This window comes from Phyllostomus discolor, chromosome 4 (genome assembly GCF_004126475.2).
Source record: "Phyllostomus discolor isolate MPI-MPIP mPhyDis1 chromosome 4, mPhyDis1.pri.v3, whole genome shotgun sequence".
Taxonomy (NCBI): domain Eukaryota; kingdom Metazoa; phylum Chordata; class Mammalia; order Chiroptera; family Phyllostomidae; genus Phyllostomus; species Phyllostomus discolor.
In genome coordinates this window covers 29,133,580-29,148,354 of record NC_040906.2, presented here as the reverse complement: position 1 = coordinate 29,148,354, position 14,775 = coordinate 29,133,580, and the positions used below count along the sequence as shown (strand labels likewise).

The 14,775-nt window shown below is 40.5% G+C and overlaps 1 protein-coding gene and 1 pseudogene across 4 annotated transcripts in view; both read left to right on the top strand.

The window, feature by feature from the left end:
- The first annotated feature begins 236 nt into the window (after positions 1-236).
- SGO2 (shugoshin 2) overlaps positions 237-14,775 on the top strand; it is a 40,171-nt gene continuing 25,632 nt past the window's right edge. Inside the window, exons 1-6 of one of the 4 annotated variants that reach the window (XM_036023117.1) lie at positions 240-339; positions 9,080-9,247; positions 9,340-9,727; positions 10,607-10,741; positions 12,563-12,738; positions 13,584-13,661. In XM_036023117.1, the coding sequence (XP_035879010.1) occupies positions 9,694-9,727; positions 10,607-10,741; positions 12,563-12,738; positions 13,584-13,661 (423 nt within the window). In that variant the 5' untranslated portion in view covers positions 240-339; positions 9,080-9,247; positions 9,340-9,693. Of the gene's footprint in view, positions 340-9,079; positions 9,248-9,339; positions 9,728-10,606; positions 10,742-12,562; positions 12,739-13,583; positions 13,662-14,775 lie in introns of all 4 variants that reach the window. The other 3 variants (XM_028509725.2, XM_036023116.1, XM_028509723.2) reach the window with 3 other exon arrangements.
- Positions 3,320-6,057, top strand: LOC118500030 (annotated as a pseudogene).

Here is a 14,775-nt window from a genome sequence, read left to right as displayed (position 1 = left end):
TAGACATCTGGTCGAGGGAGGCAATTTCCTCAAAAGATCGTTTCCTTTCTCAGCAGCGGATCAGAGGACCGCGCAACCACCCATTACGAACCCGCTGGGCGTCCCTTCCCCCAGGCTGCGTCCGCCGGGCATTCCTGGCCACGCCCCCAGCCCGGCATCCTGGAGGTCCCGCCCTTTCCACCTCCCACTTCCTGGTAATAGCTCTCCCCCGAGCCGCCTTCTTGGAACCTGATTGGCTTTTGTGGCAACCGCTAACGGCTCCGGAATTTAAACCGGAGCTGTGGCCGAGGGCGCGGGGCTCCGGGAGCTTGGTGGTGGTGACCCCACGCTGAGAAAGCGGTAAGTCTGTGACCTGTGACTTTTGGTGTGTCTGGCACGATCCTTGCCTTTACAGGGCCGAGCCTCCTGCCGTTGCCCTCCAGAGTTTTGGGTCCGCGGAGCCCGCAGGACCCGCGGTCACGCCCACTCCCCGCCTCAGGGCTTTCCAACCCGCGGCCCCAGGCCCCGCTCTGCTGGCCTCCTTTGGGGTGGGTACCTCGTTTGCTAAGTCGCTGCCTCTTGTCCCGGGGATTTGAACATCCGGCTGGCTGAAGGGGGCTAGCCGCCAGTTAGAAGGTCAACTCCCTGAAGGAAGGGATTTCTGTCGCTTTGACTGCTCTACCGCCCGATTGTAGAACAGTATCTAGCTTGTTGTGAGCGCTCAATAAATATATGCTGAATGAACCTTAGAGGCCACTTAACCTACGTTCTTAAAGGAGCCCTGTCCTTGGAAGCCCTCATTTAGAGGGGAGGCTAGCTGAAGCGAAGGAGTGATGGGAGTCCGGGAAGAACTAGAACTTGAACTGAGTCTTGAGATACATACAGGTAGTATTTCTGTAGGGAATAGGGACAGTGGTTTCTGTGCGTGAGGGATCCAATTCAGGAAAATTGGATGTGGAACTGAGTATTTCTGACTTAGAGATAGCTGAGATGCTGGCCAAACAGCAGCGACAGAGTAATAATAATTGGATGATGATAGTGAGTGTTGTCTGGGCACCAGATCCAATACTAGGCACTGTATACATCGGTCCATTTATTCCCCAGAATGAGGTGCCCTTATTTTCTATAATTTTCTAAGTCTGGAAATCGAGACTTGGAGATATTAAGATCACATAGCTATGAAATGTTGGAACTGAGACTCCAGCATAGTCCAGCCACAATCTATAATACCTCAATCTCTGTATGGTAAATCACCCTGGAATGGTACTCCAAGGGCCCGGCTTTGGCCCCTAAGGTGTTACTTGGTCAAGCTATTAATGTGGAAGTTGACAGGGCAGTGTTAGCGAAGGCTCTCTGATTACTACCATGAGCATTTGAGTGGGTGAGTGATAGTGCCATTTATTGATTAAGGAACTAAGAACCAATTTATTGGGGTGGACTGTTAAGCTGTGGTTTCCTAAATAGTAAAATGAGATTTGATCTTCCTGACTGGATTTTTTGGAAATGGACTAGAGTTCTATGTTAGGATCCCTTTCAGGTGTGTAAATGCAGCAATTTGCAGAGAGTTTCTGTGTGTGCCTGTGTTCTACTGTTTATAATGGATGGCGATCTTTGATTTTAGAGTTTCTTTTGAGTCTTCACTAAGGAAGGTTCCAGGTTCTATTTCTTCCCCTTTGAGAAATTTCTTGTAAAATAATCTTACCATTATTTACTTGCTATTTCTCAACATCTGCTCAACACTTTCGAAGGAGACTGATTCCAATATTGGGGAGTTTTTACTTTTAAAAATTTTTTATCTACAGCCATTTCTTCAACAAATGTTTATTCTGTAGTTGCAATGTGCCAGACACTCTTCTAGACATTGAGGGTACAGAAACAAACAAATTTAACAAAAATCTACCCTATTTTTGCTCTGTATAATGCACTCCTGTGTATAATACGCACCCACATTTTACACAAATTATACTGCGAATTATATAATGCGAATTATACGTGGGAATTAGTACCACCACTGCATAATGCACATCCTTATTTTTCCCTAAAAATTTTGGGCAAAAAACTGCACATTATATATGACAAAACATGGTATGCCTCATAGAACTTACATTTTTGTAGAAGACATACAATAAATTAAATAAGAAAATTGTGTAATTTTATGTTGGACATTAAGTCAATGATGAAAAAGAAACAAGAAGTGAAATGGGGTCAGGTGAGCAATTTTAAATAGTTTGGTCTGGGAAGGCTCACTGAGAAAGTGACATTTGAACAAAGACTTGAAGTGAGCATATTCTGTGATTATTTGAAAGAAGAGTGAGACAAAGAAAAAAAAGAATACAAAGGTTCTGCAGTGGGAGCTTACCAAGGTGACCAGTGTGGCTGGAGCTTAGTGTGCAGAAGAAAAAGTGGTAGAGGTCAGACAGGTGCTGATGGAGAATTGGGGAAAAGGAGAAGAATCAAATTGTGTGCTGTATAGGCCACTGCAAGGATTATGATGCTGTTGAGTGAGCCATGGGTGGCAGAGGGGTGGGGGCAGGTTTTAACAGAGGAGTGAATGAATTTCCTTAAGTTTTAAAAGGATCCTATCAGTAGAAATAGTGGTAAGTGGCTCATGTGGCAATGTTGTGAAAGTCAGACCAGCATGGCTGATGATAGAGTACATGGGGGACGTGAGAGAAGAGGTTTCTGACCTGAACAACTTGAAAGTTGGAGTTGGCCATTAAGTGAGGTGGAGAGAACAAAGTGGAGTGGGTTTGGGTGGGGATGGGGGTGAATTAGGACATGTTAAATTTGAGGTGCATATTAGCCATCCAAGTTGGAGAGGAGGTGTGGGCAACTGGATTAAAACATCTGGAGTTGACTGGGGATATAAATTTGCGCGTCACCAGCATTTAGATTTAAAAGCCAGGATACTGGATAATAGCCCCAAGGGAATATATATAGATAGAAAATAGATGAGACTCAAGGACTGAGCTCTGGGACACTCTAAAAGTAAGAGGTTCCAAGAGCTGAAGAATAAGCAGCAGAAGAGACTTAGAAGAAGTGGTTGATAAGAAAGGAGAAAACACAGGAGAATGTGGTGTTTTAGAAGCCAGCTGAAGAAAGTATTTCAAGGAGAGAAAGTTCAGATATTAAATACTGCACATAGATCAAGTGAAATGAGAAATGGACATTGACTAGTGTATTTGATTAGCAACACAGCAATTTAATTATTTTAGTGACCAATTTACATATAGTAGTGGTGAAAGCAAAAACTTGTTTGGAGTAGATCAAGAGAATGGAAGGGAATGAATTGGAGACAGCAAGTAAGGACAACTCTTTAAAGGAGTTTTGCAGCCCTTTTGGCTCTCTGAGTAGCATCATGGCAGTGGGTAAGAACAAGCACCTGACAAAAGGTGGCAAAAAGGGAACAAAGAAGAAAGTGGTTGATCCATTTTCTAAGAAAGATTGGTGTGATGCAAAAGCACCAGCTATGTTCAATATAAGAAATATTGGGAAAACACTAGTCACGAGAACTCAAGGAACCAAAATCGTATCAGATGGTCTGAAGGGCTGTGTGTTTGAAGTGAGCCTAGCTGATTTGCAGAATGATGAAGTTGCATTTTGAAAATTCAAGCTAATTCCTGAGGATGTTCAAGGCAAAAACTCCCTGACTAATTTCCATTGCATGGATCTTACCCATGACAAAATGTGCCCCATGGTCAAAAAATGGCAGACCATGATTGAAGCTCACGTTGATGTCAAGACTATTGATGGATTGATGGGTATTTGCTTCATCTGTTCTGTGTTGGTTTTACAAAAAAACACGACAGTCAGATTCGGAAGACCTATTATGCTTAGCATCAACAGGTCGGCCAAATACAGAAGATAATGATCAAAAGCATGACCCAAGAGGTGCAGACAAATGACTTGAAAGAAGTGGTTGATAAATTGATCCCAGATAGCACTGAGAAAGACATAGAAAAGACTTGCCAATCTATTTATCCACTTCATGATGTCTTTGTTAGAAAAGTCAGTTCCGGCAAGATGGAGGAATAGGTGGACGCACCGTACCTCCTCGTACAAACAAGATTAGAAAACCAATAATTTACAACAATAATTTACTATCAGAATAACACCCAGATCCGGCAGAGGATTTATCTGAATGGAAGTCGGACAGCCAAGAAGTTGAAGTAGACGCGTTCAGCCGGACTGGTAGGAGAAGACAGCCGGGCGGGCACGGGGCTGGCTCGGGTCGGCGGCGCGCGGAGGTCGGGGAAAGGTTTGGCGCGAAATCGGCGCAAAAGCCATCCGGGGGCGCAAGAAGGTAGCGGTGATCCCTGAGTACGCAAGCTGCGGCTGGCAGACCCAGAGGGGTAGCGATTGTGGACCAGGGCAGAGCTCGCAGCCCAGAAGCCCAGACAAGGGTCTGAGTCCAGGGGAACGGAACTACCGCCATTGTTTTCTCCCGTCCCGCTCCCGCCCCCGCCCCACCCCCACATATAACATCACAATCTAGCGACCGGGGTGCCCAGCCCCGGTGAGCACCTAAGGCTCCGCCCCCCACCGTAACAAGAGCAACCAGACCGGAAAAAAAAAGGAGAGACAGGGGAAAAAAAAATATGTTTTCAACAGAGCAGATCAGTCCCCCAGGACTCATCCTTTTGAGCGACCAAGAATTAGCCAATCTATCAGATGCGCAGTTCAAAACACTGGTGATCAGAAAGCTCACGGAGCTGGTTGATTTTGGACGAAATTTAGATGAAAGAATGCAGATTACCATAAAACAGATGCAGGAAGACACGCGGAGGAGAGCCAATAGTGAAAGGAAGGAATCTGAGTCTCAAAACAATACAGTGGACCAGAAGGAAGATAGAATCAACCAAGCAGGAAAGCATGATGAAATAAGAATTCAAAAAATTGAGGGAAAGATTAAGAGCACCCAAGACACCTTTGAACGTTCCAATATCCGAATTATAGGGGTACCAGAATCGGAAGGGGAAAAGCAACAGACTGAGCACGTATTTGAACAAATAATAAAGGAGAACTTCCCCAATCTGGCAAAGGGAACAGTCTTCCAAGAAATCCAAGAAGCTCAGAGAGCCCCAAAGAAGTTGGACCCAAGAAGAAACACACCAAGGCACATCATAATTACATTAGCCAAGGTCAAAACGAAGGAGAGAATCCTAGAAGCAGCAAGAGGTAAGGGGACAGTCACCTACAAAGGAGTTCCCATCAGACTGTCAGCTGATTTCTCCAAAGAGACCTTACAGGCAAGAAGGGGCTGGAAAGAAATATTCCAAGTCATGAAAGACAAGGACCTACATCCCAGATTGCTCTATCCAGCAAAGCTCTCATTTAGAATGGAAGGGCAGATAAAGTGCTTCTCAGATAAGGTCAAGTTCAAGGAGTTCATCATCACCAAGCCCTTATTTTATGAAATGCTAAAGGGACTTATCTAAGAAAAGAAGATAAAGAAAAGACATGTATAGTAAAAGGACAGCAAACTCACAAATATTAACAACCACACCTAAAGCAAAACCAAAAGAAACTAAGTAAACAATTAGAACAGGAACAGAACCACAGAAATGGAGGGCACATGGAGGGTTAGCAGCAGGGGGTTGGGAGGAGGAGAGAGGGGAAAAAGGTATAGAGAATAAGTAGCATAGAATGTAGGTTGAAAATAGATAGGGGGAGGGCAAGAATAGTACGGGAAATGTAGAAACTAAAGAACTCATAAGTATGACACATGGACATGAACTAAAGGGGGAAATGTGGGTGGGAGGGGGGTACAGGGTGGAGGGGAGAGAAGGGGGGAAATGGGACAACTGTAATAGCATATTCAATAAAATATATTAAAAAAAAAAAAAAGAAAGAAAAGTCAAAATGCTGAAGAAGCCCAAGTTTGAATTGGGAAACCTCATGGAGCTTCATGGTGAAGGTAACAGTTCTGGAAAAGCTCCTGGGATGAGTCAGGCAGTGAAGTTGAATAATCTAGTGGATATGAGCCCCCAGTCCAAGAATCTGTTTAAATCCAGACATTTAATGGTGACAAATAAAAAGGCCTATTTGTGATAAAAAATAATAATAATAAAAAATAAAGGAGTTTTTCAGTAAAGGGAAACAAATAGGTTATTAATATTCCAGAATCAAGAGATCACTTGTATTTTCTTAAATGTTTCATTTTCATGCATTTATACATGCCAGTCCTTTTTCTGGAATACCCTTTCTAATCTTGATACCTGACAAAGTCTTTGTTTTTAAGACTTATTTATTCATTCAACAAGTATTTACTATGTTTATGTTATTTTCCAGGTACTGTTCTATGACTTGGGCAACATATCAGTGAATAGGACAGAACTTATGGAGCTTAAAATGGGGAACTCAAACTCTAGTTAGGGAAGACAGACAATAATTAAATTTTATAGTATATTAGATAGTGATTTAAATGCTATGGGAAACATCAAAACGCTCTCTATCCACAACCCTGTCTTGTTTGCTTAGTTTGTTTTTCAGATTCAATTTTTTATATGTATTTATTGCTATTTTATTTTTCATAGTTTTCATCTTCTTTTGCTCAAATAAGTCCCTTTAACATTTCATATAATAATGGCTTGGTAATGATGACTCCTTTAGTTTTTTCTTGTTTGGGAAGCTCTTTATCTGCCCTTCGATTCTAAATGATATCTTTGCCAGGTAGAGCGATCTAGGCTGTAGGTACCTGCTTTTCATGACTTTGAATACTTCTTGCCAATCGCTGCTAGCCTGCAAAGTTTTGAGAAATCAGCTGATGGTCTTATGGGAATTCCCCTGTAGGTAAATAACTGCTTTTCTCTTGCTGTTTTTAAGATTCTCTCTTTATCTTTAACCGTTGGCATTTTAATTATGATGTGTCTTGGAGTGGGCCTCTTTGCAAACATCTTGTTTGGGACTCTGTGCTTCCTAGACTTGCATGTCTATTTCCTTCACCAGATTAGGGAAGTTTTCTTTCATTATTTTTTCAAATAGATGTCCAATTTCTTGCTGTTTCTCTTTTCCTTCTGGCAACCCTATGATACAAATGTTGGAACCCTTGAAGTTGTCCCAGAGCCTGCTTGCATTATCCTCAGTTTTTTGGATATTTCTTCTTCTTCTTGTTCTTATTGGTTGTCAGATGGGAGATGGGTATGGGAAAATGGGTGAAGATGTAAGGGGACTACCTATTTGTACAAATAGGTAGTTACAGAATAGTCATGGGGATGTAAAATACAGTGTAGGAAATGGAGTAGCTGAAGAACTTATATGCATGACCCATGGGCATGAACAATGGTGTGGGGATTGCCTGAGGGAGTGGGGAGTACTGGGTGGAGGGGGGCAATGGAGGAAAATTTGGAACAACTGTAATAGCATAATCAATAAAATATAATTAAAATAAATGTTATGGGGAGAAAATAGAGAAGTGTAAGAGCTATCAGACATGCTGGGGGAAGGAGCTACAATATTGCATGGCCTCACTGAGAAGGTGACTTTTGAACAAAGACTTGAAGGAGGAGAGTGAATGAGCACTTGTGTATCTGAAGGAAGAGGTTTCTCTGTAAAGAATAACCAGTACAAAGGACCTGAGGTTGAAGAATGCCTGACATATGCCAGAAGTAGTGAGTGTGTCTTGAAAGGAATGGGCTAAGGGAGAGAAGGAGAAGTTTAAATTAGAGAAATAGAAGAGGAGATGGCAGAGGGACTTTAGACCATTGTAAAGACTTTTTTTTTTTTTTTACTCTGAGAGAAATGGGAACCATTGAGGAATTTTAGACTGTATAGTCCAATAAATACATGGCAGTGAGGGCAGAGGTGAAAGTAAGGGGATAAGAGGCTATTGCCATAATTCAGGTGAGATGTGTTAGTGCCTTATTTTAGGTTGGTGGCATTGGAGGTACAGAGAAAGTGGTCAGATTCTAAGCGTATTGTGAAGGTAGATTGGGATGCAAGATTTTTGGCCAGTGCAACTGGAAGGATGGAGTTGCCATTAACTGAAATGGGACAGCTCTGAGTGAAGCAGGTTTGGACAGTTTAAGTTTGCCATGCTTGGTTTACTTATCCAAGTGGAGTTGTAAGTAGACAACTGTGACTTTGGGAAAATTCAGGAAAGAGATCCAAACTGAGGATTTTTGAGTTCTTGGCCAGGTGGTATTTTATCCATGACTGTGAAGTCGCCAAGCGAGTGAGTGTAGATAGAGAAGCAATCCAAGGAGAGAACCTATTATAACTTGGAAGAATTTGTATGAGACTGAAAAGGAGCAGCTAGTTAGGTAGGGAGAAAAAAACCCATGAATCTGGTGTCCTGTATGCCAAAGAAAGATAGTTTTTGAGGAGGAAGAAGAAATTAACCGTATCAAATGCTGCTGATACATCAAGTTGGGTGAGGCCTGAGAATTGACCATTAGATTCAGCAGTGTGGAGATCACTAGAGAGTTTGGTGAAAGCAGTTTTGGTGGGGAAGTCAGAGTGAAAGCCAGAGTGAAGTAGGTTTGCAAGGGAACTGGAAACTGTGAATGTAGACTGTTCTTTCAAGGAGTGTTTGCTGTAAAGGGCTACAGAGAAGTACAGTGGTAGTCTGAGGATGAAGTGGGAACGAGTGAGGGTTTTTTAAGATGAAGGAAGTAGCAGTGTGTCTGTATGTTGATGGGAATGATCCAGTGGAAAAGGAAAAAATTGATGATGTAGAGGAGGGAGTTGTTGGAGTGATGCCTTTGAGGAGGCAGGAAGGCATGAGATCCAGTGTAGGAGTGAGTGAGTCTGTTTGAGTAAGGCAAGCTTGGCCTTCGATGGAAGGACAGGGAGTTCACCCATCATAATGTGAGAGAGGACAGATGGACGAATACAGATGATAGTGGGTAGGTAATTGCATTTGGGATTTTGTAGATAGTCCTCTACAGGTTGCTTCAGTGCCCTCGGAGAGCAATAATGAGTGAGGGTAAGAAGTTATCAGCTCTTAAGAGGAGTGACCCAGGAGAGTTGACATTGACAACAGCACTGAGGGGTACAGGAGTCATAGAGCCTAATGACATTATATTCAAGGCTGGGGACTTTTTTTAGGGAAATGGGGAACAAATGGTCTGCAAGTATGAACTTGGTGCCATCCTTCCAGAGGGAGGGCCATGGGAGAAAAAAGAGCCACTGCCTGAAGGGACTGTGGAATCCGCATTGTCCTGGGAGAGGCTGGTTCAAGAAGATGCGAGGACTGCTCAGGGAGGAAATTGAGGCTAGAGGTTTTGATCGATTGTGAATTCCAGAGGACTTCATGAGTTGGGCAAGGGTGAGATATGGAAACTATTCATCCTGTGACCGAGGTAAAAAAATTACCACAACCCGGGTGGCTTAAAACAACAAAAATTTATTTTTCCACAGTTCTGGAGGCCAAAAGTCTAAATTCAGTATCACCGAGCTGAAATCAAAGTGACTGCAGGGCCGCATTCATTCCAGAGGCTCTAAAGGCAAATTCATTCCTTGCCCTTTCAGCGGCTGGTGGATGCTGGCAACCCTTGGCTTCTGTCCACATCACTTCAGTCTCGGCCTCTTTCTTGTAAGGGTATCTACCACTGAGGGCATTTGGGCCTACCTAGATAATCCAGAATAATCTCCCCATCATTAGATCCTCCATCTGTAAGGACCCTTTTTTCCACATTAGATTTACAATGGCATGGATTAGGACCTGTTGTCTTTGGCTGACCATATTTCACCGACTGCAGGACCAAATGAGGGATGTTCAGAGCTGGAGGGGGATTAGTTAAGGGAGGTAAGAGTGACCTGTGAGTCTGGGGGTTCCTGTGGTGATTGACAAGGAGGGCAGAGAGAGATTAGTCCCTGGACTCAATAGGTAGTTTGTGGTGGAGAGGCTGAGCATTGGGGGGTTGGCCAGTGCAGGTGACAGGGATTCTTCTAGATCTCTGCAGATAGAGGCAAGGAAGCTTGGGGAAGGGGATGGGGGCTTGGGAGGTTGGTCTTGTCCAAGTACATGGCTTAACATCTGTTGCATTTTCTAAGTAAAATCTTTTCTGATCCTTTTTTTCTGGTTCAGGCAGAGTTAATCGCTTTCTGTGTATTGTGTATTATAGTCATTATTCTTGACATAATGTGATTGTCTTCTTGTTTTCACTATTAGACTTTAAAGTCAAATAGACCATGACTCTAATAGACAAATAGAGGAATTTAAGATTTCCTGCGTACTCCTCCAACCTCACTCCTGAAATATGATTAGGCATATCTCTTCTGTGCATGTCTCTAAGGTTACTCTTTGTACATTGTATCAACAAGTGCCTGTACCCACATTGGATTATGCATTCTTAACCAACCATTTTCCTTTTCTGTCCCCAGCCTAGGCTAGATCCTGGCATGTTCATATAATACAGGTTTAAATGGGGGGAAAAAAATCATTTACCTTTTTTGGATTCTACTTTAAACCACTTTTGATTACATTCATACTTTCAGATTTTATATGAAGGGTTTTATAAATACTAATGTGTAGACAAATTATATGACTTGTCATGATTGTTATTTTTAGAATGTGTTTATCAGTTATACTTTTTTCCTTTATTAATCAATACTATAACTGCCTGCCTGTCTGCCTTCTTTCCTTTCTTCCTTCCTTTCTTTTCTCTTCTTTTTTTTTCTTCAGTGATGGAGTACCCAGTGAGGGAAAGTGGATCACTTCTTTCCTCAGGAATTAAGAAACATGTGAAAGACAAAAGAATGTCAAAGACTGCTAAACTGAATGTTTCTCTTGCCTCCAAAATCAAAACAAAAATAATAAGTAAGTGCCATTGGTTTTAAAGTATGCTTACATTTTTACTTTTCCCTGGAGAATTGCTAGAGTATTTAGTACTTTTATCAAGTACAGAAAATGACTAAATGACTTTTGGTGAACTTACATTTCCCTCCCTTTCAGTCCTTCCTATTTCCTTCAGCTCCTTTTAGTTGAATGGTTATGATGATTTGTCCTCGGTGGTGACAGCTGAATTTTCAGCAGTGAGCCTGGTACAGCCTAAGGCACTTACCTTCTACACTGCAAAGACAATGCCAGTGTGACATTCCTGGAAAAGAGCTAATAAGTGGTAGATTGTTTTGGCATGCCGTAGCAATGGGATGATGGGTAATCTAGAGGTGGTTGGCCCAGATAGGCTGCTAGAATGTGTGATTTTATATAACCAAAATTCATTATGAGGGCCCTGAGCACTTTAAAGATGGAGTTTCATGGATTCTGGACTTGAGATGTCAAAAGGGCAAAAAATGTAAAAAAAGAAAGGAAGAAAAAGAAAAGGAAAGAAATGGGGAAATTTCCCAAGATAAATTTTTATTACTTTTGAAAATTATCTCAATGGTTACACCCATCTTAGCAGGAGCAGGGAAGTTTTTTCCTGCTGATAAAGCAGCTGCGTAGGGTAACTGCCTGGTGAAATAGGCAAACCTGAGTATCTTCAAATCATAATGTTGCTCCTACCCAGGTATCTAGGGCCGTGTGGTATATTAGACCACCCCCTATGGTGGCTGTTTCCCCTTGTCTTTGGTAGGACCATCGCATACCCGCTGTTACTAAGGAATATTCTGAGGACTGCAGTAGGAAAGTCATCATCCTTTAGCTTATGGATGTCCTAAACTGGTTCTGGTCTCTTCCATTTGCTATGTCAGAGGGAGGTGGCTGTCTGAAACTACTTTCTCTGTGCCAAAGATAAAGTACTTTTTTAGGACCCTGTTTTTTAGCTGCCTAGTCTTTCCCTGAGTATTTAACAAATGTTATTACTTTTATAAACACTTTTACATACACTGTACTTTTATTCAGTGGCATGTGAATCAAAGTTATGAAAATAAGAATATGCTCTAAGTGTACAAAAGGAGCACACTATTATTTAAGGTGAGATTTACCAAGGAATTCACATTACATTTCTTAACTAACCATAGGAAAGTATTTCTGATTTAAATTACATTTACATAGGGCTCGAAAAGAGAGGGGGCCATGTTCAGATTGTAATAGATGCCCACATGTAAGAGGTAGGGTTTGGGGTGGAGGTACAGTGTCCCATAGGGTTTAGATGATTTATCCAACGTTATACTAAGTATGCTCCCTTTCACTAAAAGTTTTGAAAAATGGACTTTGGGAGCATTAACTAATTTGTTCAATTCTGGAGCCACAGAAACTGGCTTTAAATTTTTCAGATTGGCCACCCTAATTTCTATGGAACATCTCCAGTTAGAGCTGCAGGATCAGCCTCTCCATTCTACCTGCTAGTCAAAGGCAAAAAGGAAGGTAGGGCAGCAGCTATCAGCGATGTAGTTTTTGTGATTGATCTAATTATCTAGAGTGCTGTGTCTACAGAAGAGTCCCCTTATTCCTAACTCTGTATTCATAAACATTCTGCATTTCTCACGACTTTCACTTATGTATCTAGCTTTTATTTCTTCACTTCCAAACTCTACATTTTCTTCTAAACTCCATCTGTATTGTCATTTTCTTTTTTTCCAAACTTCAGTTAAAACTTATAAAGTAAAGTGCATTTTGTCTAAAATAGTTTTATTAAGGGATCTGAAATTTTATTAAGGTATAAGTTCAATATTAACTATTAAAATTTTTTTACAGACAATTCTTCTATTTTCAAAATATCTTTAAAGCACAACAACAGGGCACTAGCTCAGGCTCTTAGTAGAGAGAAAGAGAATTCTCGAAGAATTACAACAGAAAAGATGTTATTGCAAAAAGAAGTGGAAAAACTGAATTTTGAGAACACATTTCTTCGCCTAAAGCTAAATAATTTGGTATGGAAACTACATTGTGTTTGAATTCTAAATTACAACTAAAATCTTAACTGTATTATTATAGAAGTTCTAAAAAATGCTTTCAACTCTCCAGTTGTGAAAAATTATTGAAAGAGTGTACCATGTTCATGGGCAAACTGTAATAAAGTAGATGTCCTAACGCTACATTCTAAATGTGTAGTTGTGACTCCACAAACCTGTATAATAAATACCTTGATTAACCTTTGATTGCTTATCATACGCAAAGTTTTGTGCATTAATACATTTTAACAAGATGGGCTCCTCCATCTTGTTAAAATTCACTCCTCCAGTGAATTGAAAGGAGGGGAGTTCCCAAAGTGTCTATATTCCTTTAGTCTCAGCATTTCACTGGCTACAAACCAAAGTGAATGGAGTTGGTAATCATTGCTTTTCCTTCCAATGTCCACCTCTGTCCATAGACGAGGCACTAAGATCCAATGATTAGCTAGTTTGCCACTATAGGCCTAACTCTAAAATTAGTAGAAATTAATTAAAAAATGCAAAAATGACCTATTACACTTGAGGGTTAAATTCCTGTGGCTGACAAACATATTACACTTGCCATGTGATATGTATTATTATTATTATAAGAAGATAGAAAAATGTTTGTAGAAAATTTATGATTGAGAGCTTAAAAGCATTCAGTGTGGGTGTGTCTACTTGAACTATGTACCTTTTAAGTCAATGTGGTTTCAGTTTTAGCCCAATGTTATCTCATTTATTTTCTAAGTCTTGTCAATGAATTGTATTCATATTCATAAATGTGTGGTATAATCTCCAAATTTTAATTGATTAAAGGGGTCTTTCTTTTTGTACTTATACAGAATAAGAAGCTAATAGAAATAGAAGCACAAGTGAACAATAACTTGATAACTGCGATTGAAATGAGCACTCTTTCTGAGGTAAGAAGTGCGTGTAAGCAGTGCAGTTTTTTAGCACGTCTGAGAATGATGGAAATTAGTTTAGTGGCATCAGGGTTAGAGATTCATGTCTTAAACTTTGTGCAAAGGAATGATGATAATATTAATATTAACCAGCTAACAACATTACCATTTGTTATAATTGGTTATTGAAATTTTCCTATAAAGATTAGGTTTTGATTAAAAGTAACACAGGATTAGGCAGCTCAGTGGAACGTAATGACCCCTAAACATACTACAGAACATGAAAGGCATTAGTAGAAAGGTAGTATTTCAAATTAGGAAATAATTAGTATTAGTAAAAAAAATGAACAGGTGGCTCTCCCTCTCAGGGAGCACACCCACTCCTTTCCCTTCCCTCTCTTCTCCCCCCTCCGGCGCATGGCTGCAGCTTCTCGCTCCTGAGCTCCGCGGCCCTTCTTTCGTCCTGTGACTTCTTTCCCCAGTCCACACAGCCCAGCTGGCTCACTTGTAGCTCCTTGGTAACTTTCTAAATAATGTTTCTCCTATAATTTGAAAAAGAAAAGAAGAGAAGAGAAGAGAAAAGATGAACATAATTGAAAAACAATTAGGGGAAAATATAGAGGAAGATCCTATTTTATACCATTCTCTAAAATAAATTCTAGATGGCTTTAAATGTAAAAAATGGAAATCAGATAAAATGAGAAGAAATTACAAATAAATTCACATTAGGGAGGAGAGGCCTTTCTGTACCTAGAAACATAGAAACCATAATGGAAGTTATTGATAGATTTTTCTCAAAAAAATTTTTAGAAGCCAAAAATAATAAAGACAAAAAGGTTGCAGATGGGGAGAATTAAGCATGTGCCAGATAAGGCATTAATATTAATAGTTTAAAAACTTTTATAATCTAACTTGGGGAAAATAAAATCAATAAAGAATCAGGAAGGGAGAAAGACCAAATGTTAATGAAGTTAATTATCTAAATAAGGAAAATAATTTTTGAAGGAATAACTAATGAGAAGGCAAAACATATAATATATAAATGAAGAAAGGTCAGCGAAGTCTCAATTGTAGATAAATTTCTTGATAGCTTCTAGAGGCAGTTTAGTGCTTCAGAGGGTGGCTTTTTAAA